This window comes from Schistocerca piceifrons, chromosome 9 (genome assembly GCF_021461385.2).
Source record: "Schistocerca piceifrons isolate TAMUIC-IGC-003096 chromosome 9, iqSchPice1.1, whole genome shotgun sequence".
Classification (NCBI taxonomy): Eukaryota; Metazoa; Arthropoda; class Insecta; order Orthoptera; family Acrididae; genus Schistocerca; species Schistocerca piceifrons.
Genome location: NC_060146.1, coordinates 193,807,301 through 193,833,435, shown reverse-complemented (window position 1 = coordinate 193,833,435; position 26,135 = coordinate 193,807,301). Strand labels below are relative to the sequence as shown.

General features: G+C 41.7%; 1 protein-coding gene across 1 annotated transcript in view; it reads left to right on the top strand.

Annotated features, from left to right (window-relative positions):
• LOC124716841 overlaps window positions 1-16,051 on the top strand; it is a 74,419-nt gene extending 58,368 nt beyond the window's left edge. The window contains exons 6-7 of the mRNA XM_047243394.1: window positions 7,822-8,072; window positions 14,497-16,051. Coding sequence (XP_047099350.1) covers window positions 7,822-8,072; window positions 14,497-15,983 — 1,738 coding nt within the window. The 3' untranslated portion in view covers window positions 15,984-16,051. The remainder of the gene's footprint in view (window positions 1-7,821; window positions 8,073-14,496) is intronic.
• Window positions 16,052-26,135: the final 10,084 nt, after the last annotated feature.

Sequence of the window (26,135 nt, the reverse complement as noted above, 5' to 3'; positions counted from 1 at the left end):
TATACCCATCTGATCTTCAGCATTCTTCCTTAGCGCCATATTTGGAATGCTTCTATTCTCTTCATGTCTAAACTACTTATCTAAACTATTTTATCAAACTATCTAAACTATTTTATCATACTCATTATGATTCTTGAATCAATTTTTGCTTAACTGTTACACAAACTGCTGAGATTATTTAATTCAGGATAGAGCAAACAAACGTTAGTAATGGACGATATTGAAGGAGACGGTTACAGCAACTGGTCATTACGGGATTCCGTTTGGTCTTCAATTTTTGATATTGTATTTTGTCTTCAAATGGGTCACATGATACGCAACAGATGAGCAGAGCAAACTATTATAGTGAACGGTGTTACTACTTTTACTAGAGGGAGTACTGTAGCATTCGTGTACTACCTATGTTTTTATAATTCATCTAAACAATGATATCTTGGGCAAACCTCTGGCTACACTGGCAGTCGTAGTTAGGTCAACAGTAGAGAGGAATCGACGTTGCTTGGCTGCTAATGTTGGTCATTTTAAACACGTAAAATAACCCTCCACTCGTGCAAGAATTGTAACGGAATGTCATTTTGTTTTGTTAATACTGACTATCGACGAGTGTCTACATTTTTCTGGACCACTCTGTACACATTTAAAATCAGTTCAGACTATACAGTGAGTCACTAACTGTTGCCACCAAGAATAACTCCGAAAGTATGATAGGAGCTGGAAACTTTGTGGGACAAATGTTGCATGGGACAACGGGGGCCGTACTATGACGTTAGTTTTTTGTTGCTAGGTGCGGCTGCTATGGAGGTATGAAGATCCACTGTGTTTTTTTGTTTTTTGTTTTTTTTTAATGGAATGCCACAGTCCGGTACTTATTTTCTGACAGCGGCTATCGAGACGAATCCAGTGATGTGTAACAGTAAGGTTCTTGAAAGTCAACGAAGGTCACAAAGGGGGCATGATCCTCCATTTACAGAAGGTGTTCGAAGTGATGACCATTGGTATCAGTGCAGTGCTGCAATCTTCTTATCGTGTATTGAGTGGTATTCCTTATCACATCGGGACTTACCGAAGCACATGCTCTGACAATTCTCTCTCGCATATCTTCATCTGTAGTTGGAACGTATTTATAAACAATGTGTTTTACGATTCCCCACAAGTAAAAATCCAGAGGCGTCAAGTATGGCGAACGAGCTGGCCACGACACATCTCCTCCGCGTGCAATCCAAAAGTTTCGGAATTCTCTCTGCAAATCATTTCTAGCCGTCAGCGAAAATGTGCCGGACACCCATCATGTTGATACAACTTTCTGTTCTTAAAGGTATTTCTTCCAATAACAGACGTAACACTTCTAGCAGGAATGTGGTGTACTTCCTACCATCAAGATTACCTTCGTTGAAATAAGTCTGTCGTCCAGAATCCCACGCCATGCATTCACTGACCATGGTTTTTGGTGTGCAGCTTGTCGCAGCCAACATGGATTTTCAGTTTCCCAATAAGGCATGTTATGCAAATTATCATTTCTAAGGTTCGTGAATGTAGCCTCGCGAGTAAATAAAAGCAGTTTAATAAATGTGTCATCCCTCTGAATCTGAAGTTGATTCCATCGGCAGAATTCAATGTGACGCATACAATCTGTAGCAGTTAATTCTTGGTGGAGACTGATATGGTAAGGTTGATATTTATGGCGATGCAGAACATGAACAACACTACTCTGGCTCATGCCACATTCCCTTGCGATTTGACGCGAACTAACACAAGGATCTCGAAACCACAGTTGCAAGAGTACCAATTTCCGTTCCCTCGTTAGTAACTACCCTTTGCCGGATATGTTCCTGATGCGTTGAAGAACCAGTTGCATGTGGCCGTGCGGTTCTAGGCGCTTCAGTCTGGAACCGCGCCACCGCTATGGTCGCAGGTTCGAATCCTGACTCGGGCATGGATTTGTGTGATGTCCTTAGGTTAGTTAGGTTTAAGTAGTTGTAAGTTCTAGGGGACTGACGTCCTCAGATGTTAAGTCCCATAGTGCTCGGATCCATTTTTGATCCAGTTGTTCTCAATTTATCATACACACGTGTAGGGTGAGTACGTTGGGGATATCTTTCAGCGAATAACTCTCTAGATCTCACTGAATTTAGTTGGCATTCTCTGTAAATGAGAAGCATAACGACTTGTTCTTCGAAGGAATACATCTTTCAGATTCGCTTCATTCGACGATACTAGTCATGTCGTTCCCATTAGTGATGTATTGTGAAACCGTCGAATGGTGTTTACATATCGATGGCACGTTAGATGGATACGCCGTATTCGGCGAATATTTACTATTTGCATGATATACGAGAGAGAATTGTCAGAGCATGTGCTTCGATAAGTGCCGAAGTGATAAGGAATATCGCTCAATACATGGTAAGAAGATTGCAGCACTGCATAGTTACCAATGGTCATCACTTCGAACATCTTCTGTAAATGGTCGCTCATATCACATACACGTGAGGCAATACTGACCCTACGACTTATCTTAGAAGAAAGATTAAGGAAAGGCAAACCTACGTTTCTAGCATTTTTAGACTTAGAGAAAGCTTTTGACAATGTTGACTAGAATACTCTCTTTCAAATTCTAAGGGCGGCAGGTGTAAAATACAGGGAGCGAGAGGCTATTTACAATTTGTACAGAAACCAGATGGCAGTTATAAGAGTCGAGGAGCATGAAAGGGAAGCAGTGGTCGAGAAGGGAGTAAGACAGGGTTGTAGCCTCTCCCCGATGTTATTCAATCTGTATACTGAGCAAGCAGTAAAGGAAACAAAAGAAAAGTTCGGAGTAGGTATTAAAATCCATGGAGAAGAAATAAAAACTTTGAGGTTCGCCGATGACATTGTAATTCTGTCAGAGACAGCAATGGACTTGGAAGAGCAGTTGAACGGAATGGACAGTGTCTTGAAAGAAGGATATAAGATGAACATTAACAAAAGCAAAACGAGGATCACGGAATGTAGTCGAATTAAATCGGGTGATGCTGACGTAATTAGATTAGGAAATGAGACTCTTAAAGTAGTAAAGGAGTTTTGCTACTTGGGGAGCAAAATAATGGATGATGGTCGAAGCAGAGAGGATATAAAATGTAGACTGGCAATGGCAAGGAAAGCGTTTCTGAAGAAGAGAAATTTGTTAACACCGAGTATTGATTTAAGTGTCAGGAAGTCGTTTCTGAAAGTATTTGTATGGAGTGTAGCCATGTATGGAAGTGAAACATGGACGATAAATAGTTTAGACATGCAGAGAATAGAAGCTTTCGAAATGTGGTGCTACAGAAGAATGATGAAGTTTAGATGGGTAGATCACATAACTAATGAGGAGGTATTGAATAGAATTGGGGACAAGAGGTGTTTGTGGCACAACTTGACAAGAAGAAGGGATCGGTTGGTAGGACATGTTCTGAGGCATCAAGGGATCACCAATTTAGTACTGGAGGGCAGTGTGGAGGGTAAAAATCTTAGAGGGAGACCAAGAGATGAATACACTAAGCAGATTCAGAAGGATGTAGGGTGCAGTTGGTACTGGGAGATGAAGAAGCTTGCACAGGATAGAGTAGCATGGAGAGCTGCATCAAACCAGTCTCAGGACTGAAAACCACAACAACAACAACCACATTTTTGATCTTCGTTGACCTTCAAAGACCTTACTGTTACACATCATTGGATTCGTCTCGATAGTCGCCGTCAAAAACAAAAGCCAAACTATAGCATCCCATTTAAAAAACGAAGGTGAGCTTCATATCTCTAAAGCGACCCCACCGAGCAACAGAAAACCAACGTCATATTGTGACCCCTGTTTTCTCATGCAACATATGTCCCACAAACGTTTCAGCTACTATCGTACTTTCGGCTTTATTCTAGCTGGTAGTACTTAGTGACTCACCCTGTACACAGGGTGGTCAGGAAAAGTCTGAAAAGCGTCTAAGGGTGTTACAGGGCAGGTTGCACTCAGAAATAAATGTCACAAAGAAAATTAGACACATTGCGCTGTTTCTGAGTTAATTAGCACTGAAGTAATCCAGTGAAGTTACTGAGTGTGCAGCTTCAAGAAACTGGGTCGCCGATCGTGTTCTTGGTTTGCTTTCCCAAAAACAAAGAAAATCATATAAAAATGGGACACCGACTCAATATCGAACAGACTCAAAGGTTGAGCAGTTTCGTGTACTGTCATCTACGGTGACACCAACTGACAGTAATTGTTCCTGGCGGCGAGCTTGAAATTTGATCACGAAACGGTCTGATTTGTTAAATTCAGTGCTATTTATCTCGGAAACGTCGCTAGGTGTCGAATTTTTTTTTTAAGAATTATTTCTCACGACAATATACCTTGCAACACCATCACAAACTTTTCAGACTATTTCTGACCACCCTGTGTAATAGCACAGAAGGAATAGACATAATTTACATAATGGCGGGTAATAAAACAGAAGACACATAAATACAAAACCACGGAGCCGTTCACACTCGACCATTATCCACACTACAAACTGTTGACACGACGCACTGACGCTGATGATGTCGATGGCACATGTGAACGATGGAGTGTGATGGTGAACACTGAACACAAAACACGACGGCACACACGAGAGACGGATGGCGATGACTTCCGGCACGCAAATGTTCACGTAACGTGTGCGAGTCCGCGGACCTGCCAAGAGGGAGAGAAGGGGGACGGGGAGGGAGATGGGAGACCGAAGATGCCAATGGCAGAGGATATGGGACGAGGAGTAGAGGGACAGGGGTAGGGGAAGCCCGGGGGAGGAGTGGGGAGAAAGGGAGGAGGGAGGGAAGGGGGAGAGAAGGGAAGGAGGGTGCCCAGAGGACAAACACAGGAAGAGGGGGGGAGGACCAAATTTGGTAGGAGGGGGAGCTGGCGGAAGCCACCTTGGGAGAGGGTAAAGAGGGTGGAGAGATGGAGAGCAGGTGGTTCGTGGGAATACAGGCGCGGCAGCGGACAGGGGTGGGAGAGGATAGGTGAGACAAGCGGGTGAGGAGGATCGAGTTTATGGAAGGTGTAGAGGATCCGTATCTGTTCGAGGAAAAGTAGGAGGTGGGGGAACGCGTGGGGGAGGGGAGACGGATGCGATAGGCGAGGCGGAGGGCATGGCGTTCAAGGATCTGAAGGTGGGGGGGGCGGAGATCCAGGCCAGATGGGCGTAACAGAGGATAGGGCGGATGAGGGATTTATAGGTGTGGAGTATGGTGGAGGGGTCCAGACCCGACGTACTGCCGGAAAGGAGCTTGAGGAGACAGAGTCGGGAGCGTTCCTTGGCTTGAATTGTCCGGAGATGGGGGGAATAACACAGAACATAGACATTTGTGTACGTCTTCTGCGGATGAAAAATGTATGCTGCTATTGTCGTTCGTTAAAGTTCCATGCTTTATGTAGATAAATAGCAGAACCTGTTGGCAAAGATAAAAAATTACATCAACATTTGTTTAACGTTATACAGGGTGCTCCATTGATAATGACTGGGCCAAATATCTCACGAAATAAGCGTCAAACGAAAAAACTACAAAGAACGAAACTTGTCGCTTGAAGGGGGAAAGGCGGCCGCAGTGGCTGAGTGGTTCTAGGCGCTATAGTCTAGAACCGCGCGACCTCTACAGTCGCAGGTTCGAATCCTGCCTCGGGCGTGGATGTGTGTGATGTCTTTAGGTTAGTTAGGTTTAACTAGTTCTAAGTTCTAGGGGACTGATGACCTGAGAAGTTAAGTCCCATAGTGCTCAGAGCCATTTGAACCATTTTTTTGAAGGGGGAAATCAGATGGCGCTATGGTTGGCCCGCTGGATGGCGCTGCCATAGGTCCATCGGATATCAACTGCATTTCTTAAAACAGGAACCCCCATTTATTATTACATATTCGTGTAGTACGTAAAGAAATATGAATGTTTTAGTTGGACCACTTTTTTCGCTTTGTGATAGATGGCGCTGTAATAGTCACAAACGTATACGTACGTGGTATCACGTAATATTCCACCAGTGCGGAAGGCATTTGCTTCGTGATACATTACCCGTGTTAAAATGGACCGTTTACCAACTGCAGAAAAGGTCGATACTGTGTTGATGTATGGCTATTGTAATCAAAATGCCCAACGGGCGTGTGCTATGTATGCTGCTCGGTACCCTGGACGACATCGTCTAAGTGTCCGGATAGTTACGTTATTTAAGGAAACAGGAAGCGTTCAGTCACATGTGAAACGTCAACCACGACCTGTAACAAATGATGATGCCCAAGTAGGTGTTAAAGCTGCAGTCGCGGCTAATCCGCACATCAGTAGCAGTCAAATTGCGCGAGAATTGGGAATCAAAACGTCGGTGTTGAGAATCCAACATCAACATCGATTGCACCCGTCCAATATTTCTATGCACCAGGATTTGCATGGCGACGACTTTGAACGTCGTGTACAATTCTGCCACTGGGAACAAGAGAAATTACGGGACGATTACAGATTTTTTGCACGCGTTCTATTTAGCGACGAAGCATCATTCACCAACAGCGGTAACGTAAACAGGCATAATATGCACTATTGGGCAACCGGAAAATTCACGATGGCTCCGACAAGTGAAATATCAGGGACCTTGGTGGGTTAATGTATGGTGCGGCATTATGGGAGCAAGGATAATGGGCCCCCATTTTATCGATGGCAATCTAAATGGTGCAATGTATGCTGATTTCCTGCGTAATGTTCTACCGATGTTGCTACAAGATGTTTCACTGCATGACAGAATCCTGATGTACTTCCAACATGATGGATGTCCGGCACATAGCTCGCGTGCGGTTGAAGCGGTATTCAATAGCATATTTCATAACAGGTGGATTGGTCGTCGAAGCACCATACCATGGCCCGCACGTTCACCGGATCTGACGTCCCCGGATTTCTTTCTGTGGGGAAAGTTGAAGGATATTTGCTATCGTGATCCACCGACAACGCCTGACAACATGTCTCAGCGCATTGACAATGCATGTGCGAACATTACGGAAGGCGAACTACTCGTTGTTGAGAGGAATGTCGTTACACGCAGTGCCAAATGCATTGAGGTTGACGGACATAATTTTGAGCATTGATTGCATTAATGCGGTATTTACAGGTAATCACGCTGTAACAGCATGCGTCTCAGAAATGATAAGTTCACGAAGGTACATGTATCACATTGGAACAACCGAAATAAAATGTTCAAACGTACCTACGTTCTGTATTTTAATTTAAAAAACCGAACTGTTACCAACTGTTCGTCTAAAATTGTGAGCCATATGCTTGTGACTATTACAGCGCCATCTATCACAAACCGAAAAGAGTGGTCCATCTAAAACATTCATATTTCTTTACGTACTACGCGAATATGTAATAAAAAGTGGGGGTTCCTATTTTTAAAAAACGCAGTTGATATCCGTTTGACCTACGGCAGCGCGATCTAGCGGGCCAACCATAGCGCCATCTGGTTTCCCCCTTCAATCTAGACAAATTTCGTTCTTTGTAGTTTTTTTTCGTTTGACGCTTATTTTGTGAGATATTTGGTCCGGTCACGATGAATGGACCACCATGTTTATCACTGTAGCTCATCACAAGGAAATACCTTTACTTAAAAAAAAAAAAAACACACGACGGTTCTAGTCGCAGTCCAGTAAGCAATTTTAATCTGCCAGGTAGTTTCAAATAAGCGCACACATTCCACTGCAGAGCGAAAATTCCATCATGCACATTTTTACGTTCTTGCTTGCACTGTTCATGATTTGGCGTGTTTGTTTTATTTGCTTTTAACGTTCAACCTCGCCGCTCGTGCGTCAACAGGCTGCCGCTGTTGAATGACCGCCTGCTGTCGTATCACGGGCAGTACCTCGCCTTTCGCGACGACTTCAGCGCGCAGTGTGAGAAACAACAGCCAGAGGCGGCGCCAATGTTCGCTCTCACCGACGTGCTCCACAGTTTCTACTACCACGTGTGGTTCAACGAAGCTGCTATTTTCCTGCCGCTTTACGAAGTTCGTTACTCTACGTTCAGCTATAGTGGACTACCAAATGAACCTCCTATCGACATCAAAGGTAAGTTTGATTCTGGGATACACGCGCTTCACGTTTATGCACCGAAGGCTGTTGACTCTGGTGTCATTCGAGGAATCAGGTAAAAAAAAAAAACACCTATAGATATTCACTTTTAGATCTTCCGTGATTTTCTACACCACGTAAGATAATTGCGATAGTTGCTCGTGTACTTTCCATCTTCGATCTTTCGACTGGCTGGCACCTCTCCATCTCTATTTGTCTCTAGCCTACACTTCATTTCGACGTGACGTAGGTTAGAAAATTTAAAAAGGGAAATGGGTAGGTTAAAGTTGGATATAGTGGGAATTAGTGAAGTTCGGTGGCAGGAGGAACAAGACTTTTGGTCAGGTGAATACAGGGTTATAAATACAGAATCAAATAGGGGTAATGCAGGAGTAGGTTTAATAATGAATAAAAAAAATAGGAGTGCGGGTAAGCTACTACAAACAGCACAGTGAACGCATTATTGTGGCCAAGATAGACACGAAGCTCACGCCTACTGCAGTAGTACAAGTTTATATGCCAATTAGCTCTGCATATGATGATGAAATTGATGAAATGTATGATGAGATAAAAGAAATTATTCATGTAGTGAAGGGAGACGAAAATTTAATAGTCATGGGTGACTGTAATTCGAGAGTAGGAAAAGGGAGAGAAGGAAACATAGTAGGTGAATATGGATTGGGGGTAAGAAATGACAGAGGAAGCCGTCTGGTAGAATTTTTCACAGAGCATAACTTAATCATAGTTAACACTTTGTTCAAGATTCATAAAAGAGAGTTGTAGACATGGAAGAATCCTGGAGATACTAGAAGGTATCAGATAGATTAAATAATGGTAAGACAGAGATTTAGGAGCCAGGTTTTCAACTGTAAGACATTTCCAGGGGCAGATGTGGACTTTGATCACAATCTATTGGTTATGAACTGTAGATTAAAACTGAAGAAACTGCAAAAAGGTGGGAATTTAAGGAGATGGGACCTGGATTAACTGACTAAACCAGAGGTTTAACATTAACAGTAGAAATCCATTATTCTTTCGGAAAATATCATGTAAGTGTAAAAAAGTTGTGGAATGTTTTCAAAGAGATAGTATCGACAGCATTTGAGAGATATATACCACATAGATTAATAAGTGGTGGTACCGACCCCCCACGGTACACAAAACGGGTCAGATCGTTGTTGCAGTAGCAACGAATAAAGCATGCCAAATTTAAAAGAACGCAAAATCCCCAAGATTGGCCAAGTTCTACAGAAGTTCGAAATACATCGCGTATTTCAATGCGAGATGCTTTTAATAATTTCCACAACGAAATTCTGTCTCGAAATCTTGCAGAAAACCCAAAGAGATTCTGGTCATATGTAAAGCACCAGTGGCAAGACGCAATCAATACCTTCACTGCTCGATAACAACGGTGAAGTCATTAATGACAGTGCCACCAAAGCAGAGTTATTAAACACGGTTTTCCGAAACTCTTTCACCAAATAAGGCAAAGTAAATATTCCTGAATTCCAATCAAGAACAACTGCCAAGATGAGAAACATAGAAGTAGATATCCTCGTTGTAACAAAGCAGCTTAAATCACTCAATAAAGGCAAGGCCTCCGGTCCAGATTGTATACCAGTCAGGTTTCCATCTGAGTTCTTGATATTCATACAAGTGGTTCTCTTCTCTCCAAAGGTCTCTTTAATTTTCCTGTAGGCAGTATCTTTCTTACCCCTAGTGAGACAAGCCTCTACATCCTTACATTTGTCCTCTAGCCATCCCTGCTTAGCCATTTTGCACTTCCTGTCGATCTCATTTTTGAGGCGTTTGTATTCGTTTTTGCCTGCTTCATTTACTGCATTTTTATATTTCCTCCTTTCATCAATTAAATTCAATATTTCTTCTGTTACCCAAGGATTTCTATTAGCCCTCGTCTTTTTACCTACTTGATCGTCTGCTGCCTTCACTACTTCATCCCTCAGAGCTACCCATTCTTCTTCTACTGTATTTCTTTCCCCCATTCCTGTCAATTGTTCCCTTATGCTCTCCCTCAAACTCTGTACAACCTCTGGTTGTTTCAGTTTATCCAGGTCCCAACTCCTTAAATTCCCACCTTTTTGCAGTTTCTTCAGTTTCAATCTGCAGTTCATAATCAATAGATTGTGGTCAGAATCCACATCTGCCCCTGGAAATGTCTTACAATTTAAAACCTGGTTCCTAAATCTCTGTCTTACCATTAAATAATCTATCTGATACCTTTTAGTATCTCCAGGATTCTTCCAGGTATACAACCTTCTTTTATGATTCTTGAACCAAGTGTTAGTTATGATTAAGTCATGCTCTGTGCAAAATTCTACAAGGCGGCTTCCTCTTTCATTTCTTCCCCCCAATCCATATTCTCCTACTATGTTTCCTTCTCTCCCTTTTCCTACTGACGAATTCCAGTCACCCATGACTATTAAATTTTCGTCTCCCTCCACTACCTGAATAATTTCTTTTATCTCGTCATACATTTCATCTATTTCTTCATCATCTGCAGAGCTAGTTGGCATATATACTTGTACTACTGTAGTAGGCATGGGCTTTGTGTCTATCTTGGCCACAATAATGCGTTCACTATGCTGTTTGTAGTAGCTAACCCGCACTCCTATTTTTTATTCATTATTAAACCTACTCCTGCATTACCCCTATTTGAATTTGTATTTATAACCCTGTATTCACCTGACCAAAAGTCTTGTTCCTCCTGCCACCGAACTTCACTAATTCCCACTATATCTAACTTTAGCCTATCCATTTCCCTTTTTAAATTTTCTAACCTACCTGCCCGATTAAGGGATCTGACATTCCACGCTCCGATCTGCAGAACGCCAGTTTTCTTTCTCCTGATAACGACGTCCTGTTGAGTAGTCCCCGCCCGGAGATCCGAATGAGGGACTATTTTACCTCCGGAATATTTTACCCAAGAGGACGCCATCATCATTTAATCATACAGTAAAGCCGCATTTCCTCGAGAAAAATTACGGCTGTAGTTTCCCCTTGCATTCAGCTGTTCGCAGTACCAGCACAGCAAGGCCGTTTTGGTTAACGTTACAAGGCCAGATCAGTCCATCATCCAGACTGTTGCCCCTGCAACTACTGAAAAGGTTCATTGAACCCTCTGCCAGGCACTTTATTGTGAATAGCAGAGTAATCACGTAGATGTAGAAATAGAGGGTGTCCCACTCAAATCTCTCTGATTTCAAAGACCCAGGAAGAGAAGACACATTAGATACAATGAAAAATGCACCACATTGTAGAGCATCTCAAATAATTTATTTGTTTATCATGAATACACCTCTACATGTGAACCACTTGTAGCACGAAGAATATCGAGTCTACATTCAATTTCTTGCCGAGTTCTTTGTAACATTTCCTCTGTTACTGTCACAATCGCATTAGTGATACAATGTCGCAACGCAGGAATGTCGTCCGCTTTGGTCGCATACACTCGGTCCTTCACGAACCCTCACATGAACAAACCAAGTGGCGTAATGTCGGGTGGACGTGGTGGCCAGGCATTGGGTCCTCCATGTCCGATCCAACGATTGGGAAATTTATTATCCAGGAACTTGTGAACAACCGTTGACCAATGCGGCAGAGTTCCATGTTGTTGAAAAATGATGTTGAGTTGCAAGTCTTGTATCAGAGGGTATACAAACTGCTCTAGCATGTCCATATACAGTGACTCATTCAGTGTTTGTTCCGCAAAGAACAACGGTCCAACAATGCTGTGGTGCATTGGCCAGCACCAGATGTTTAGTTTAGGGCTATCACGAACATGTTCAATGACAATGTGCGAATTTGCAAACCCCAAATCCGAACATTATGCCTATTAACCCTTCTTGATAGATGAAAGGTTGCCTCATCTGATAATAAACATTTTTCCAGGAAGCTGGCATCCATATCAATAAGCGGCAGTATATCCACAGCAAATTGTTATCGGCATGATTTGTCGTTCAGCGTCAGATGTTGCAGAATTTGCACTCAGTAAGCACACATACGAAGACGCTGGTGAACTACACGATGCAATGTTGATCGAGGTACATCAAGTTGCCTAGATGACGAATTGACTTATGTGGGCTTCTGAGAAATGTTTGTCTGATGTCCTCCACCGTCTCTTCTGAAACTCCGTAACGTGCACCGCCAGGATGATTCCGAACACCTCCTGTTTCCAGAAACTTCCTATACCATTCCTTAACAGTTTTCACATCAGGTGGATCACATTCATACGCACGACGATAATTTCTTTACACAGTAATCGGCGATTTTGTTTCTGCAAACCACACTACTGCTTCCGCGCGCTGCTGTGGAGTCGCCATTTTCACTTCATGCGACCATGCTGCACTCTGGCGACGATACTTTGCACTTCTGACGCGGGAATACAAATTCTTTGAGATGCTCTACAATGTGGTGCATTTTTCACTGTCGTATCTACTGTGGTTTATCTCTCCTGGGGCCTTCAAGTCAGGGAGGTTTGAGTAGGACACCCTGTGCATCAAGTACTCGTAAATTAGCAAAAATTTAAATTACAGATTCTGTAACAGGACACAAAATTCCATTTGTCTTTTAACTAAAACCAAACGAATTCTTTGAACTCTATAAACATTATAAATCACCCCAGAGGCACTTACTGGATTCGACAGTAGTTTTGTCTACCCAGAAATCGGTATTACAATAAGAATAGCACTTCAAGCGTCAAAAGTCTCTCTATATACACTGAGGCGATGAAAGTCATGGGGTGCCTCCTAATCTCTTAGTGCGGCAACTCGATGCGCCATGAACACAACTATTCTTTGGGAGTCCCCTGCAGAAATATTGAGCCATTCTGCCTCTGTAGCCGTCCATAATTGCTAAATTATGTGCAGAATTTGCAGAATTTTGTGAAAGAACTGATCTCAAGGTTACGCCCCACAAATGTTCGATGTGATTCGTGCTGGGTAATCTGGGTGCCCATATATGCACTCCAGTTGTCTTGAAAGTTCTTTAAACCAAGGGCCAACAGTTGTAGTCTGGCGACATGGCACATTGTCATCCATAAAAACTGCATGATGTCCATAAGTAGCTGCAAATGGTCTCCAACTAGCTGAGCATAACCAGGACCCAGTGCATTCCATGTAAACACAGCCCATACAATTATGTAGCCACCACCAGATTTCACAGTGCTTTCATCTATTTCATCTACATCTACATCCATACTCCGCAAGCCACCTGACGGTGTGTGGCGGAGGGTACCCTGAGTACCTCTATCGGTTCTCCCTTCTATTCCAGTCTCGTATTGTTCGTGGAAAGAAGGATTGTCGGTATGCCTCTGTGTGGGATGTAATCTTTCTGATTTTATCCTCATGGTCTCTTCACGAGATATACGTAGGAGGGAGCAATATACTGCTTGACTCCTCGGTGAAGGTATGTTCTCGAAACTTCAACAAAAGCCAGTAGCTTGCTACTGAGCGTCTCTCGTGCAGAGTCTTCCACTGGAGTTTATCTATCATCTCCGTAACACTTTCGCGATTTCTAAATGATCCTGTAACAAAGCGCGCTGCTCTCCGTTGGATCTTCTCTATCTCTTCTATCAACGCATGTGACTATCATCTCTTTGGGAAACTGAAAGACTCTCTTCGTAGAACAAGGTTTCAAGATGATGACTCCCTTGTGCACGCTGTCAAACAGTGGCTCCAACAGGTTGGTCCAGAATAAGCGCTGGTTCCAAGATGACGTAAGGCAGTTGAGAGGGATGTAAATTATGTAGAGAAATGAAAATATTGTTCCTAAAGAATGTATCTCCACACTGTGAAACTTTCAGACATGTAGAATAAAAGATGAATTTAAAAAAAAAGTAGTGTGCATTTGTTTTGGAGTGACCCTCATATTAGGAACACTACGAATGTAGGTTGTGGACAGTTGGGAATATGGGTCTCAAGGGAAGCGTGCAAGGGATACGTCCCTGCATTCGCACTATCCTCTGTGCCCTCGGTGGCTCAAACGGATAGAGCATCTGCAATGTAAGCAGGACATCCCGGGTTTGACTCCTGGTCGGAGCACATATCTTCAGGTGTCCCCATTGATGTAGATCAACAACACCTATCGACAGCTAAGGGTTTCGATTTAATTATCATTTTATTCTAGAGAAGCTGCACGGTCATCAGTGGTAACTGTTCTTTCGGGAACAGATACCAGCTTCATATAATCATCGTAAGTGTCTGAGAATACTGAAGAACACTTATTCAATTCACACCAGCTGGCAGTGTAAGAATGACGTGCTTTGTTGAGATACTCATATATGGGATTGTTTGGTAGCGACATGCATAATACGAAACCGTTTATGGTGGAAAGTTGTCCGCATTTGTGGCACATTCAGCGTACGACGAGAACCACCACCCAACTGCTGTCATTGATCTTGCAGGCGAGGAGTGGCAGCTGGAGGACAAAAGCAACGCTACGCTGTCCGTGGACACTGGCTGCATGCAGCTGTTGGCCAACGCCCTGGACCACCCCACGTGCCCACTGGAAGACCTGCCTCTGGAAACCACTAAGCGGCGCGAGCAGTGCCGTGTGCAGCTGTGGCACGACCTGTCGCAGGGGTCGCCCCACATACCCGTCACCAGCTACCTGGCCTACACGCAGAGGGCCAACGTCAACCTCTGCCTCTTCGCCTGGATGACTGTCAACTCGATCAGCATTTGCCAGGACGTCCCCTTCAGTATGATTCAGTCTGTGCGCGATGCCCGCTGCGTTTTCGGTGGTCCTGACGACCAACCCTGCCCGCAACTCAACGCAACCGACGCCGTCTGCTCTGTTTGCAGGGCTATTCTCCTGCTGAAGTGTCGCGATTTTGCTTCCACAAGTTATCTCGAGGCATGTCGCGCCCCCATGGATCACCGTGGATTTTACTCACCATACTGTGGATATTATATACAGGGCAAAGACAAGCCGACAAACAGAATACTGACCTACAAAGACAGTCTAAACAGTGGCACCTTGAAGTACAAGGATTTTAAAATCGAGGGCTTAGAACCTTTAGAAATAACATTTGTAGCAGTGAATATTCTCTTCCGATTTTTGACTGCCGCAGTGTACGTGTACCTTCCCAATTTACGTAACTTGCCCGGAAAGATATTCTTGTCCTTTCAGATAACAGGTATGGTCCAGATCTTGTTTTCTGAGGTCTTGTATCGTATGGCAGGTGTCCCCGACTTATCTACAACGGTGCAGATTGATAGCGCACTAACTCTTCTGAACTGTATCTGGCTCAACTCATTCTGCTACCAAATGTACGCATGCGTTCGTCACCTCAGGCTACCTAGCGACCTAGAACGTGCTGAAGTAAGGAAGGTATTCTGCCGTCAGTTGTTGTGTTCGCTAATACCCTGGAGCGTAGTACTGGTGGCAACCATTGCTTTGGAAAGAACGAGCGAATATTACCTGTTGCACAGTCGTATAATATTCATCGTGGGAATTTCTCTGTCAGTAACTTACAATATGGTTTGTCTTGGACTGGTGGGATACATGTACCGACGTACTCGTAATTCCATGCGGCAGCTCAAAATTTATAGTAAAGAGACGTTTGGCTCAAAGACACTTATTCTTTACATGTCAGCTAAGACTGTCACTTTAAGTGGCATAGGCACGATTGTTAGAATTGGCTTCCACCAGGCACAAGGCATAGCGCAGTACGTGTACTATGTCCATATAGCTACGATGTTACAGGGTCCACTGCTTTTCGTTTTATTCGTTTGCAACAATGCAACTCTCCCTCTGCTCAGGGAGAGACTATTAGCACGGTGGAACCCCGATGTCATCGGTCCAGGACAAGAATTGTGTTCATCTGCCGAGAGAAATCTGGCAAAGAGAGTCAATGTACAGGCCGCGGCTGCGGAATCCACATTGTAATCTCCACGAGTGTTTTTTTTTCCAAGGATTGTCTTCGTTGCGCTAAACCCTGTCATAAGTTATCAATGTAGAAGCTAGCTGGTTTGACAAAATTACTGTCATTCATGTAAAACTGCTTCCCTATTTTCTAATACGATCTTCATTTCTGCAATGACATTAAATAATTAATAAATAAAATTAAATCTATATGAAAATAAGATGTAAGTCTCTATTTCTTCTACCCAACAGGTGAAAGATTTACACATATATACCTCCTTAACGTGCACTTCACAAATTAAACTAGAAAAATTTTGTGATATTAGACTATGTCAAAGACGAAGATAGTACAATAACTTAATGTTAACCGCGAATTACTTTAAGTGCCGTTCTATAAAGTGAAGGCAACAGAATCTACTCTTAGTATACACTTACAAGAACTTCGTCCTCTCTGCAGATTCTTGCGAAGCTTTTAACGCACGCCTATTTTTATCTTATGTTTAAAATTACATTGAAGCTTTGTAAATAACTGATTTCCCAGTCATGGCTCACCTGATTTCTCTCACTGTATATGGAGAAACTTGAGATTCTGTCTTCGACTGTCTAGAAATTACCCTTTCTGTCAGTTTCTTATAAATGTTGTGTGAGATGAAAATCCAACTTGAAACGAAATTATTCTTTGCGTCCCTGCTTGCACTGATATGAGAAAAATCATGGGATACCTTCTAACACCGTATCGGGCGTCTCGATATAATGCAGCCACACGACCTGGCATGGACTCAACAAGTCGTTTGAAGTCCCCGCAGGAATACTGAGCCATACCGTCCTACATCTGCCGATGACATTGTAATTCTGTCGGAGAGAGCAAAGGACCCGGAAGAGCAGTTGAACTGAACAGTGTCTTGAAAGGAGGATATAAGATAAACATCAACAAAAGCAAATCGTGGATATTGGAATGTGGTTGAATTAAATCAGGTGATGCTGAGGGAATTACATTAGGAAATGGGACACTTAAAGGAGTAAATGAGTTTTGCTATTTGGGAAGCAAAATAACCGCTGATGATGGTTGACGTTGAGAGAATATAAAATGTAGACTGGCAATGACAAGGAAAGCGTTCCTGAAGAAAAGAAGTTTCTTAACATCGAGTACAGTTTTAAGTGTGAGGAAGTCTTTTCTGGTAGTGTTTGTATGGAGTGCAGCCATGAAAATGAAACATGGATGATAAATAGTTTAGACAAGAAGAGAATAGAAATTTTCCAAATGTGGTGCTATAGAAGAATGTTGAAGATTAAAGGGGTAGATCACGTAACTAATGAGGAAGTACTGAACGGAATTGGGGAGAGGAATTTGTGGCACAATTTGACTAGATGAAAGGATCGGTAGGTAGGACATGCTCTGAGGCATCAAGGGATCACCAGTTAGTATTGGACGGCAGCGTGGAGGGAGACCAAGAGATGAATACACTAAGCAGATTCATAAGGATGATGGAAGATGATTGCACAGAATAGAGTAGCATGGAGAGCTGAATCAAACCAGTTTCTGGACTGAAGACCAAAACAACGACAACAGTCTCTATAACAGTCCATATTTGCGAGAGTATTACCGCTGCAGGATTTTGTGCACGCACTGACCTTTCAATTATGTCCAACAAATGTTCAATGGGATTCGTGTCGGGCGATCTAGGTGGCCAAACCATATTCTCGAATTGTCCAGAATGTTCTTCAAACCAATCGCCAACAGTTGTGGCCCGGTGACACTGTGCATCATTGTTTGGGGACATGAGGTCCAAGTACGGTTGTAAGTGGCCTCCAAGTAGCCGAACATGACCATTTCCAGTTAATGATGGGTTCAGTTGGACCAGAGGACCCAGTTCATTCCTTGTAAACACAGCCCACACCATTTTGGGGGCACCACCAGCTTGTCTAGTGCCTTGTTGACAACTTGTGTCCATGGGTTCGTGAGAATTGGGCCACATTGTAATCCCACCATCAGCTCTTACCAACTGAAACCGGGACTCATCTGACCAGGCCACAGTTTTCTAGTCGTCTAGGATCCAACTGATATACCCAAAAGCCCAGGAGAAGCATGCTATTACCAAAGGCACGTGGGATGGCCGTCTGCTGCCATAGCCCATTAACACTTTCAGACACGCTATCGTAATGGGTCGTTAAGTAAAGACATTCTGCGTTCAAAGTCTATTAATAACCGTCGCGCGCCCTAATCACGTCGGAAACCATACGAATTGCCTGAGTACACACGATAGCTCCGCCAGTTCACCGTCCTTTTATACCTCGTGAACGCGATACTACAGCCAAATGTATATGTGCATATTTCTACCACATGAGGTTTGTCACCTTAGTGTACTTACGTATTTTTTAAATTTAATTTACTGATGTTATCTGAAAGGAGCAACGGCCCTGCCGCAGTGGATGCACTGGTTCCCGTGAGATCACCGAAGCTAAGCGCTGTAGGGCGTGGACGGCACTTGGATGGGTGACCATCCAGCCACCATGCGCTGTTGCCATTTTTCGGGGTGAACTCAGCCTCGTGATGACAACTGAGGAGCTACTCGAGCGAATAGTCGCGGCTTCGGTCAGGAATACCATCATAACGACCGGGAGAGCAGTGTGCTGACCCCACGCCCCTCCTATCTGCATTTTCCTTGGCGGATGACACGGCGGTCGGATGGTCCCGGTAGGCCACCCGTCGTCTGAAGGGGGAGTGTTTTTTCTTTTTATCTGAAAGAGGTGCATTTTACACATGTCTGAAGAAGTTGTACCTGTCGATGTTTTTCATTTTAAATGCTGAGTCCAGAGAAATTAATATCATTGCAAAATGAGAGGTACAGGGAAGCGGAGACAATTAGTCGGTAGTGTGTTGAGGAAGGTGTAAAAGCTTGACCTGCTTGAGCTGGTTAGTGGTTCGATTCGAAAAGCAGACGCACTTCGTCCCTTCCTCTCCCATTTAAAAATAAATTGTGTGAAACCTTTTACGTTTTTATGTTGTGTACGACATTCCAGCAACTTGACAAGCGCCATTCTTATCTTTTAAAGAATCAAGGTATGTCGGATACAATAAAGAAAAAGAATCTGCTGCTAATTTCCAAGTCAGTGCTTGAAATAACCTAGGAAGAACCTTAAGATAAGAACGACAAACAGGACTTTTAAATAAAACGGAAGCTACGGTGATAATTTTAAGTCAGTGTGTGAGATACGATAACTTGATGGAAAAAACTGCTTTTTGTAATTCCGTTTAAAGTGGTATATCTAAAATATAGCATCCTAGCATCAAAATGGTTTTCTAAGAACGAGCGGGATACTCACCTTGCACTCTCAATACACCCTGGGTCATCATACGCACCGACACATCACAGACACTTTAGGGATTATGATGACAGAAGGTGCCACCAATTATGGATGTGGAGAATGGCGTTAGGTGGAACATTGAATGATTTACAGGAGATGACATGTCAGTAGCATGCAAACAGGGAGACCAAGAGATGAATACACTAAGCAGATTCAGGAGGATGTAGGTTGAAGTAGTAACTTGGAATGACAGTCTATCAGCCAACTACTTGAAGTTAGATGTATTCAAATGTGCCAATGGCATAGGAGTCTCTGTTCTTAGTTGATGTCTTGTTTTGACAGTTCCAGGCTGTTCATCACAAGGATGTAACTGGTTCATCTCTGACTCCTAAATGGCTGGGGATGTCACTACAGAGGCAACTTGTTATCCAAACTAGGCTGCGCATAATGCCGTACACTGAAGACATGTAACTCTGTGAAGTCAAGTTCCAGTAACACAGCTTGATGATCGCCTGGGAGTGGACTTGTATCTAGACTCGCCATCAGGCAATCTACCTGTTATCATTCTTATACCTGGAATGGAGCTTCGCTAAGGAATACCTGTCCATCAGCTATTTACTGTTCTCAGTTTGTTAACGTACCTTGTGGTTGTGCGTTTGTTCGTTCTCAGTTCTTCATTTCCCTTCGTTCTCCTCTTCCACATATCGTGCAACAAAGAAACAGAACTATTAAGAGCAATTACTCAGTTCTAGTAATAATAATGTTGTCCCAATACTTCACACTAGTATATTTTAATAAATGGTCAATAGAAATAAAGTAAAATACAAGTGAAGGTAGGACTGTGCCTGGCACTACCACTGAACGTGCACGTCCCAACTGTCTCACAAGTTTCACTGTAATGATTCGTTCCTGTTGTACCCAAATAAAAACTGGAAGGTAATAACAGCTTAAATATTACACGTGGAGCGAGCATTACGTGCCACTTATTGTAAACATGCTTACAACACAGCTAACAAGAGGCCATTACCCAGAGCAATCTGAGGTGATTCAAAATATTCAAACTAACCAATGGTGGAGCACAGCTAACTACATAATTATTTACATAAAACAATTTCAGTATCATTGTTCACCCTTCTAACACCCATTGTTACTCACTGTAGCCTCTAGAACGATCAGGGCCGGTAAAGAAAAATCTGTATCTGGTATAGTAAAGTAGAACAAATTAAACGAGTCATTCCTCGATCTGTCGGGAAGAAAACAATCATTGAGCACATAGTATACATAAAAAAAATGTCACCACCCATCTATGACTCTTAGTCGTAATAAGAGAGTGTCAAGCGATATCAGAGTACCATAGTACTCGCTGGGTATGTCAACAAAATGTGTTCTTAGTAACAAAATAATTTATATAACACCATATATAGGTGACACATGTATCATCTATATTTTGATAGCCATAGAAAACAAACTCCACTGCTAAAAAACTTATTACTTACGCATAAACCTACAAAATTGTAGCATTATCATTTCAGTACACCCGATTATTATATAGCTGGTAAATGGAGGAACGCAATTTGACATCACTGTGAAGATAAGTATCAGGAAACTAATCAAGATCAGCAAAATATCTATCATCACCTTTGATTTCAAATCATTAATTAAACACTCGAAATTTCAGTAAACTAGCTCATATTCAAGGAAGGAGCAAACTTAGTCCAAGCAATTTACTCACTCAATTTACTGCACTCATCAAAACATTGCACACCTTCACTTGTCTTCTACCCACATGTTGGTACTTTAAAGTGGTGGCTCACAGTGGGTGATCACTTATGTAAGGAATCTTTATAATTTATACATTTTCTCAGTGCTCCAGCTTCTGCCTTTTGCTTGTCTTCAAACACAATACTGATCACCAAAATTCTCGCTAGCCTCGCTTCATCTCAACTAATTCATTTGCCTTACGACTTCAAAACAATCAATTTATAGTGCACCTCCTAACATTTTTAAAGTAAAATAATATGCTTCCACTCATACTGGGTTACATGATGTAAATATCTTATCATGACCAGTATTAGGGAATGTATTTTGTTTATCATTATTAGGCTATCAGTGTCTTTCCTTTTACTGATCCCAATTAACCAAATGTGGGCCCACTCTCACGCATCATCAAATCACAATACCTCATCTAATGGCTCGGTGCTCTTCTTCTAGAAACTGGAAAATCGCAATGTCCTCATAACCATCGTCAATGACTTCATTTCAGTGATATCCATATAAACAGGTCCTGACGTAACATGGTGCTCCCTCACGTCAAACAATCCCATACTGTTCGAAGAAGGATGTTACTTCCACCACTAGTTTCACGCACTGCCAATTCTCAACTGCATCTAAAAATATAGCAACACACCATACTAAGGTAAGAGAGCTACATGAACGTACTACAACGACATCAGATGTAGTGTTAAACAAACACAGTAGTTAGCTAAGATACAGACGTGGATACATCATCATCGCTGCATTAAAAGATCGCATGCTATGCATACTTGTGCACAGCACCGTCGTCAGTGGTCATTATCTCTAACATAAGGTACGTGACATGAAAGTGATTTCGAGTGCAACAGCGCTACTGCGTTATTAAAATGTCACATACGGACAAAACACCAAAGAAACGAACCTTGTAATGTTGAAGAAGAATGCCTTGCCAATCAGAATAAATTTCAGAATAAATTTAAATGTTGGTTAACCTTTTCTTTTCAAGCGCCCCACTTCATCAATTACAACCATAACAAGAAAATTACTCTGCAACAGCAGCCATCTGAAGGCTACCAAAGTATAAGAGAGCGCACTTCTAAACAGTTTACAAGTAATTACACACTACAGCCTGGAGAATTCAACCATGATGAGTAAACATAAGAACTTCAAAGAATCTGTGTGATAAAACATTGCTTCCATGATATTCATTAACGTTATTCACCCATTATAGTTCATAACGAATCTTCATATCGTTTAACCATTTAAACAAGCACTGATAGTAGAATGGCTGTGGCAAAGCTGTCCAACAGTTCAAGCAACCACCAATAGCGAAATCGCCAAAAAAATATGAGATGGCAGTAGTATGAAATTCAAAAATATTAAGTGGCATTATGGGAAATTTAATAAAATTGCAATACGGCACGGCAGGTAATTAAAAAACAGATAATGGTGAGATGGGAAATTCAAAAAATTGCAATATGGCAGAACTAGCTCAATTGTGCTTGTGGGAAATTAAAAAAAATCTAAGGCAGTGAGAACAACAACATGTCTGCCAGTCATTATGATTACATGCTCAAAAGTACATAAACGATCTGAATTTAGCACCATGTTCAAAAGTACCTAAGCGATCTGAATTATTTACTAAAACTATGTAAAGGGTGTTACTTAATAATATTTCATCCAAATTATGCATCTAAAATATGTAAATTTCATCTGAATTGTGCACCATGGCGTCATGCTGAAAAATATTGGAACAGCTTTTAGTGCAATGATTAAAAGTATCCAAACAAGTGGCATTTTGTCCCATGTTCAAAAGCATAATTATCAGAAACATTGTAAAAATATTGACAATACATCTGCATTTTGGCGCTAGTGATCTAACTTTAAAGTTAATCACCATCTGTCAACAAGCTTATTTCAATCCTTTGTACCACACTTGATGTAAGGTGTAATGGAGCCCTCAAATTAAATATATTCATAACAAATTGTCCCTATTATTTATCAAAAATATGTAAGTGCACACACACACACACACACACACACACACACACACACACACACACACACACACATGTACACAGTGTTGTCAAGTGTTACAATTTTCATTCCACATCTAAAGTGTATGTCAAAATATATGACAGCAACACACATACGCAGTGTATGCGTCAGTCAGGTCTCACAAAGTTTTTTCCACATCTAAAATACATAAAGGGCGTAACTTGCAGTAATTCCACGTCGAAGACATATGTGAAGAATCCATCAGCAACACAATATTTATGTCAAGAACACGATGTGTAACTTTTATGTCTAAAATATCTCTGATAACATGTAGTGTCTAACTTACATTATTTCTACCAGTGCATGTATGTACAACTGTACAAAACACATGTGTTTTACTTAAATAAGATACTAAGCACACAGCTGATGTTTCATCTTATGCCTAAATGGCACTACGCACAAAAGTAAACATGATCATAAATAAATTTAGCAGTAAAGAAGATAAAGACACACACAATGTCTATGTCAAGCGTCAAAGTGTTATTTTCACGTTTAAAATGGCCATCAAAAATGTAAACAGTGTAACTGTCAGTATTTCCATGCCTAAAATATGTATAAGAAACTACATTAATAACACACACAATGTTTATGTCAAGTTCCAGTGAGGAATCTCACAGTAACTGTTATGATGCGGAATGTATCAAGTGCATAAGAAATGCACACATGAATCAAGTTTCTTTTTTTTTAAGCTTAAAACTTTTATTACCTAACCCATTCTGTTAAATGGCACAAAAAGCGTATATTATACCTATAGATTTATTTATTCCTGTTCAAGAATTCATCTATGGTATAGGAGGAGTTGTCAGAGAGACAAGATTTTTGAAACTATTACTGCTGTCTGTCAGATATTTTATTTTAACTGGTAATTTATGGAAAAGTTTTGCAGCAGCATGTTTTTACCTTTTTCGTGTCAAAGATAGGTTAAGTAGAGGACAGTGTAAATCTTCTTTCTTCTGGTATTATAATCATGAATATCACTGTTGTTTTTAAACTGGTTCATGTTATTGAGAACAAATTTCATTACTGAGTAAATGTACTGTGAGTCTATTGTAATAATTCCTAATCTTTTAAACATATGCCTAAAAGATGTGCGACTATGAGCCGCAAACATTATTCAAAGCACTTTCTTTTGAGCAGTGAATACTTTTTGCTTGAGTGTTGAGTTGCTCCAAAATATTATTCCATTTGATATCACAGAGTGAAAGTATGCAAAATATCTTAGCTTACTAATTTCTATGCACTCAAAATTAGTAATTATTCTGATTGCAAAAGTTGCTGAAAATAGTCGCATTTTTATTGTTGTTGTGGTCTTCAGTCCTGAGACTGGTTTGATGCAGCTCTCTATGCTACTCTATCCTGTGCAAGCTTCTTCATCTCCCAGTACCTACTGCAACCTACATCCTTCTGAATCTGCTTAGTGTATTCATCTCTTGGTCTCCCTCTACGATTTTTACCCTCCACGCTGCCCTCCAATGCTAAATTTGTGATCCCTTGATGCCTCAAAACATGTCATAACAACCGATCTCTTCTTATAGTCAAGTTGTGCCACAAACTTCTCTTCTCCCCAATCCTATTCATACCTCCTCATTAGTTACGTGATCTACCCACCTTATCTTCAGCATTCTTCTGTAGCACCACAGTTCGAAAGCTTCTATTCTCTTCTTGTCCAAACTTGTTATCGTCCATATTTCACTTCCATACATGGCTACACTCAATACAAACACTTTCAGAAACGACTTCCTGACATTTAAATCTATACTCGATGTTAACAAATTTCTCTTCTTCAGAAACGATTTCCTTGCCACTGCCAGTCTACATTTTATATCCTCTCTACTTCGACCATCATCAGTTATTTTACTCCCTAAATAGCAAAACTCCTTTACTACTTTAAGTGTCTCATTTCCTAATCTAATTCCCTCAGCATCACCCGATTTCATTTGACTACATTCCATTATCCTCGCTTTGCTTTTGTTGATGTTCATCTTATATCCTCCTTTCAAGACACTGTCCATTCCGTTCAACAGCTCTTCCAAGTCCTTTGCTGTCTCTGACAGAATTATAATGTCATCGGCGAACCTCAAAGTTTTTACTTCTTCTCCATGAATTTTAATACTTACTCCGAATTTTTCTTTTGTTTCCTTTACTGCTTGCTCAATATACAGATTGAATAACATCGGGGAGAGGCTACAACCCTGTCTCACTCCTCTCCCAACCACTGCTTCCCTTTCATGCCCCTCAACTCTTATAACTGCCATCTGCTTTCTGTAAAATTGTAAATAGCCTTTCGCTCCCTGTATTTTACCCCTGCCACCTTCAGAATTTGAAAGAGAGTATTCCAGTTAACATTGTCAAAAGCTTTCTCTAAGTCTACTAATGCTAGAAATGTAGGTTTGCCTTTTCTTAATCTTTCTTCTAAGATAAGTCGTAAGGTTACTATTGCCTCACGTGTTCCAACATTTCTACGGAATCCAAACTGATCTTCCCCGAGGTCCGCTTCTACCAGTTTTTCCATTTGTCTGTAAAGAATTCGCGTTAGTATTTAGCAGCTGTGACTTATTAAACTGATAGTTCGGTAATTTTCACATCTGTCAACACCTGCTTTCTTTGGGATTGGAATTATTATATTCTTCTTGAAGTCTGAGGGTATTTCGCCTGTCTCATACATCTTGCTCACCAAATGGTAGAGTTTTGTCAGGACTGGCTCTCCCGAGGCCATCAATAGTTCTAATGGAATGTTGTCTACTCCCGGGGCCTTGTTTCGACTCAGGTCTTTCAGTGCTCTGTCAAACTCTTCACGCAGTATCTCATCTCCCATTTCGTCTTCATCTACATCCTCTTCCATTTCCATAATATTCTCCTCAAGCACATCGCCCTTATATAAACCCTCTATATACTCCTTCCACCTTTCTGCCTTTCCTTCTTTGCTTAGAACTGGGTTGGCATCTGAGCTCTTGATATTCATACAAGTGGTTCTCTTCTCTCCAAAGGTCTCTTTAATTTTCCTGTAGGCAGTATCTATCTTACCCCTAGTGAGACAAGCCTCTACATCCTTACATTTGT